Below are 5503 nucleotides of genomic sequence, written 5' to 3'. Positions count from 1 at the left end.
TTTGCCCTGAGTTCTACATCCCTGTTCTGAACCACACCAGGACTAGGAAGCTTTTGGTGCAGAATTTGGTAAGAGTTAAGCCAACTTACAAGAATGCCCCTTTCAAGGAAAATATCTCTCCCTCTAGTTCTTCCAGCTAAAGCCAGGATCAGTCCCAAGAGCTGGCAGTATTTGCTCCAAGAAAAAGGCCAGGAGGATGGTTCACTGTTACCGACTGTTTAATTACAAAACTTTACAGAGCTGCAGTACAACTATACCGCCACCATTACACAACATCTGGTGCCCCCCAGAGGGCCTCAAAAAAGGTCCAAAATAAAAAGAAAGGTCCAAAATAATGGAAGGGGAAGCTGACAAGGGCAGCCTCCCTGGAAACCTTTTGTGCCTACTTCAGAGGAACAAGGAACTTGCTTTCCAGGCCAGATTTTGGTCTCATTGTGCAGTGGGCAACAAGCACAGCTGTGTCTCTTTAAAAACAGTGTAAAAGGAGACTTTGGACTGGAGCAGCCTCTCCTGTTTATACTGCTGTGGCAGCAGCCACAGCCACTCGGTTCTCTCTTTTGCCATTCCCTATCCTGCCATTCAACTCATTAGTTCTCCCCAAGCAGAGATGGGCAACTTGTGGCCCTCCTGATGCTTTTGCCTACAACTCCCATGATTCCTCAGGCCCCAAGCTACATTGGTGGGAGTTGTAGGCCAAAACACTGCAAAGGCCACAAAGGCATGCCCTTGTCTCAGGGGTAAGCTAGCCTTTCTGGCTCAGAACTCAGTGCAATAGCCAGAGGCTTACTGAAAGCCAGAGATCCCCTCTTCACTATCAATCACATGCGGCACCACAAGCTCCAGGTCCACAAGAGACTCTTTGAGTGGCTGCTCCACGTGGAAGTCACGCTGGTGCTGGGGCCCCTGACGAGCCTTTTGGCCTCCACGCTGGGGAATGGGCAGCTCGGAGTGGTGGGCTGGCAGCGGGGCTGTGAAGAAATAGGGGTGCAGCAGTGCCTGGAGAGCAAAAGGAGAAAGAACAGTCTCGCTGAGTTTGGCCAAGGGCCTGTCCTCCTGTCATCAACAGTGGTCAGCAGGAGGCTCTGAAAGCCCACAGGCAGGGAAGTGATGCTAACTTTCCCGTGGATGCTTTCCAGCCCAAAGAATCACAGAATCATACAGCTGGAAGGGGCCTAGAAGGTCACTGGGTCCAACCCTCTGTTTAATGCAGGACTCAAGTCACTTATCCAGAATCTAACCGAGGCTGACGCTGCTAAGCTTCCAGGATTAGGCAGGATCAGGCAATGTCCTTCTGAGGTGTCTCCCATCTGTATGTGGCAAGCAAGCAGCATCCTTGTGCAGTGTGTACTTGCACAGCTCTTTCTCTTTCTCCCAGGTATGCCCACACAAAGCCATTTTCTCTGAATGCAACCTCAATTACTAATTGCCAATTATGTGCCTTAACAGCACTTTCAGAGAGTGAGGAGGGTGTCCTATCACCCACCCCATCTGGGGGAAATGGGCAATTAGAACTCCATTAGAAGTCACAAGGTTCCATGGTCAAAGAGCAACACAGCCTGGAGCGCCCCCTAGTGCGGTCTGAAACAAAATTCCTCCATTCACTGTGAGTTAAGACCAAAGTCCTGATCACCCCATTCCAAGAATCTGTCAATGGGATCTGCAGGTACAGCAGGGACTGGCAACCCCATGCACTCCCGCTGTTTTGGACTATGATTCCCATGAGCCCCCAGTCAGCACAGCCAAAACTTGGGGCAATGGGAGTTATACTCTGAAACACTCCAAACCACAAACAGAATGCAGGTGTTTAAAAGATGTGTGTGTGGGGGGGGGGGGGTCCTGCATGATAATTTTTAAGCAGTCTTCATAGCCCTTCTCAGCACACCTGGACAGCACTTGATTCCAAGGTCAAGATGTGGACTCCTGACCCATTTCCTCAGCTGTTATGACTTCCCTGCTTTGTGCTAAGCTAAAGCATGAGGAGGAGGGGAAGGTGCCCTGAGTGAGCAAGCAGGAGTAAACCAAGACACCCGGGGCAACCCAAGGCCAGGATTACTCCAGACACCAACATCACCATTACATTTATCTACCGAGGAGATCAGTTTTGCAACCAGTGTTCAACAAAGATTCATGCCAACTACTGAGCTCTGGTCTGCACTTACAGCCCACCATGGGTTCCTGAAACCTCCTGCATGTTCCACTTGCCCAGAAATGAAACAGAAAACAGGTGATGTAACTAAACTGCTGGTGGGGTGTCAGACATGGCTGGTGGGATGCCTGGGGGTCTGGAGAGTCCCATGTTGCTTAGGCCTGCCTTGCCTATTAAGAATGCAGTCCTATGTGTGCTTCAAATGGAAAAAAGACCAACTACTCCCAAGCCTGCAGGCCTTTTTTGTGTCTCCATATGTATACAATGGTGCCTGATATAGCATTCAGACCAGGGGTGTTGAACCCCAGGCCTGCAGGCCAATCTCAATGCTCCTGGAGTTTCCTGAAAAGCCAAGGCTGCTCCTGCTGGCTCCACCACCTTTTCTCCAGCCCTTTCATGATTTTTCTTTTTTTGCATAGTTTCCCTTTTCTGAAAGGCTAAAACACTTCTCCTAAGTCTTTGTCACTGAGCTCTGAGCAGCAATATGCTTGGGTTTTTGGCCTAATCCTTATTACTTTAGGTTCCATCTACATGACAATGTAGCCTGGCTCCACCCCATCCTAGAGTTCAGCCCTAGGGTCAACACCCCGATTTAACGACAATACAATTGAAATATGTCTGTATGACTGCCAACCATCACAGTGAGCATTGCTGCTGATTGCCTATGGCATGGGCTCTACTTCCTGAGGACATTCTGGTGTCTGCCAAGCCAGGCTGCACAGTCTCCCCCTCCACCCTCTGCCCCATACCTGTGCTGCCTGCACCCGTTGCTTGGAAGGGTAGACCAAGAACTGCTTCAGGAGTTGCATGGCTTGTGGAGAGGCATCAGGTACCACCTGCTCCAGGGGGATGGGTGACTTCTCTTTGAAGGAGATCTTGTTGTAATCTGGCAGCTCGGTGATCTCCTGTCCCAATGAAAGGGAGACTGGGATGGAAACTGTACCTCAGCTCATGAAGTCCCCCTTTCACAGACTAAGGACAGGAACCTGGCCCCAGGCTCTGCAACCAATCTGTCTGCTACGAGACCCACCGGCCAGTTCTTTGTGTTAGGTGTCCCAAGCACTCGGAGGACGCAACACAGTTGCTCAATGTCATTCTCCCCAGGAAAGAGTGGAGAATTGTTGAGGAGTTCCGCAAAGATGCAGCCCACAGCCCTGGTTGGAGAGAAAGCGGCAGATTCAGGAGACAAGGGTCCAAGTGGGAGGTGAAACATCAGAGCCCCAGAATCTACCCAAGCCCTTGTTTGAAACTCCACACTACAAACTCAAAACAGGTGTGGAAGTGGATTTTGTGTTCTGGCTTCCTCTACTGCCTTCCCCAAGATTTCTTAGCAGTGAGGGTGCAAAGAAATCTTGGCTCCCTTCCAGGGTTCCTGGGTTGAGAGGTTGGGCAGTTAAATAGGATTCATATTGTTCGTATCAAGGGTGAACAGCAAGTAAATCTACAGATGGGTTTCAACTCCCAGCAGCTTTTGCTAGCATAGCCCAGTGTCAGCAACAAAGCCCCAGGAGAGGCATTTCAAACCTTCAGAACAGGGGAAAACCACACACAATCCAGGATACCACCAAACAATTGGGAATTGGGGAACAGGGAAGAGGATGTGGCTGTTTGGTGAATCCCAAAGTGTTCGGTTTGGCCCACAAGTCTTGCCCTTGAGGTTCAATATCCTTGTCCTTCTGTGTGCCCCCTATTGCAGCTTATGTCCAGGAAACCAACAGTGGTTGCTTAAGAACTGCAAGACTCCCTAGTGTTCAGGTTGCAAGGCTCTCCTGCAGCTAGAGATGCATGGACTTGGTGAAATCCACTCTGTCTGAATTTTGCAGATTGCCAGGAGTCTTTTGTTCCATTGGCTATTCGATGATAGAAACAGATTTTTTTTAGCAGAATTCCATTCTAGGAATGGAATAGGAGGGGGTGGATCCAAACCCTAAACAGCAAAATATATGGCAAAGATGCTCACCACAGATCCACACCTTCATCATACTTCCGAGCGCCATACAGGAGTTCAGGGGCCCGATACCACCTAATGAAGAAGATCCTGCAAGTCATACTTTTGAGGGCATCCAAACCCACCAGGTCCTGTCTCCAGCCATCTTGGAAGCTTAGATTTTCTAGCAGCATGTGAATCCCAGTTTCTGGCAGCCCCTGCTCCAATGTACCTGGACCTCACAGCCTCCTAACATTGAAAGCACTCACTCTCAGGGGTCTTGGAATACAGGGTGGGAAGGGGTTCCTCCTCCCCTGGCTTAAAGCTCTGTCCACACCCTTTCCCATCCCTGTTACCTGGTGGCCACTTGGTGGCTGTACAGCCTTTCTCCATTGTTGGTGAATACCCTGGCTAGGCCAAAGTCAGCAATTTTCAGTTGACCTGTGGAGCTGATCAGCAAATTTGCTGGCTTCAGGTCCTGAAAAAGACAGGCAGCTATTCAAAAATAGCTGTGGATGTGAAGGAAGAGCAGTAAGGTGAAGCTCCACAGTGCCAGCAGGTCAAAGAAGGTGAGAAGGAAATGATCTTTCATTTCAGGAAGGAGGACATGATCTTGTGGTCAGCTGGAACAGGCCTCACCCGGTGCATGATGGAGTTGGCATGGCAGAAGGCCACCCCCTTGAGCAGCATAAGCATGTAGCCTTTCACTTGAGCATCTGTGAGAGGCTGCTCAGAGTTGCGAATCACCTCCGACAGGTCGGACAGCATGTACTCGAACACCAGCACAAACCCCGTGCCGTGGGGGAAGACATCCTTCAGTTTCACCACCTGGGTGGAGAAAAACGGGTCTGTCATGAGACTTGTAAGTCCTAGCACATTGGCATCAAAGAGACTAACCTACAAACCAGGAAGCCCCTGAGTCAGGTCCCACCTCTGCCACACACCAGCTGGGTTGCCCTAGGACAGGGGTGCAGAACTGCAGGCCATACCCAGAGCCTGGCCTCACCCTTTTCTCCTAACCACCAGTCATTTGGCCTGTTTCTTGGATGCTGTGCAATTCGTCTCTACCCTCAGCTGTTCTAAAAGGTTGAACTGCCTCCTCTAAGGGTTCCTTACTAAAATATGTGGCATATGGCCCAATCCCTTTGCCTTTGGACCTGCCCACCACAGGGACTAGCATCTTCAAAATGAAATTTGCCCCCCACTCCCTTAGGTAAGCAACTGTGAGGCATCAGTGTATCATCACCACTATCACACACACTAGCCTCACAGGATTGTTTCAGGGTTACTACAACATATAAAACACATGAATGAGCTATCTAAACATGAAGGTTTATTATCAGCCTTCCCACTTCCAGGGTCTCTTGAACTTTAAAATGGTTGTTGTTGTTGTTAGTTGCAAAGTCGTGTCCGACCCATCACGACCCCAT

General features: G+C 49.8%; 1 protein-coding gene across 2 annotated transcripts; it reads right to left on the bottom strand.

The window, feature by feature from the left end:
* Positions 1 to 200: 200 nt before the first annotated feature.
* CDK20 (cyclin dependent kinase 20) lies at positions 201 to 5457 on the bottom strand. Of its 2 annotated transcripts, none has more exons than XM_044443789.1 (6): positions 4821 to 5457; positions 4430 to 4551; positions 4107 to 4169; positions 3177 to 3300; positions 2896 to 3051; positions 201 to 996 (listed from the first exon to the last, which is right to left on the bottom strand). In XM_044443789.1, exons 1-6 carry the CDS (start codon positions 4926 to 4928, stop codon positions 784 to 786), a joined length of 786 nt encoding a protein of 261 aa, XP_044299724.1. In that variant the 5' UTR covers positions 4929 to 5457; the 3' UTR covers positions 201 to 783. The 2 variants fall into 2 exon arrangements, with proteins under 2 accessions (XP_044299724.1, XP_044299723.1); XM_044443788.1 differs by having other exon boundaries at positions 4713 to 5456.
* Positions 5458 to 5503: the final 46 nt, after the last annotated feature.

This window comes from Varanus komodoensis, unplaced genomic scaffold (assembly GCF_004798865.1).
Source record: "Varanus komodoensis strain SLA01 unplaced genomic scaffold, ASM479886v1 scaffold42, whole genome shotgun sequence".
Lineage (NCBI taxonomy): Eukaryota > Metazoa > Chordata > Lepidosauria > Squamata > Varanidae > Varanus > Varanus komodoensis.
The sequence above is the reverse complement of the archived record's forward strand: the minus strand, read 5'-3'. Positions and strand labels throughout refer to the sequence as shown.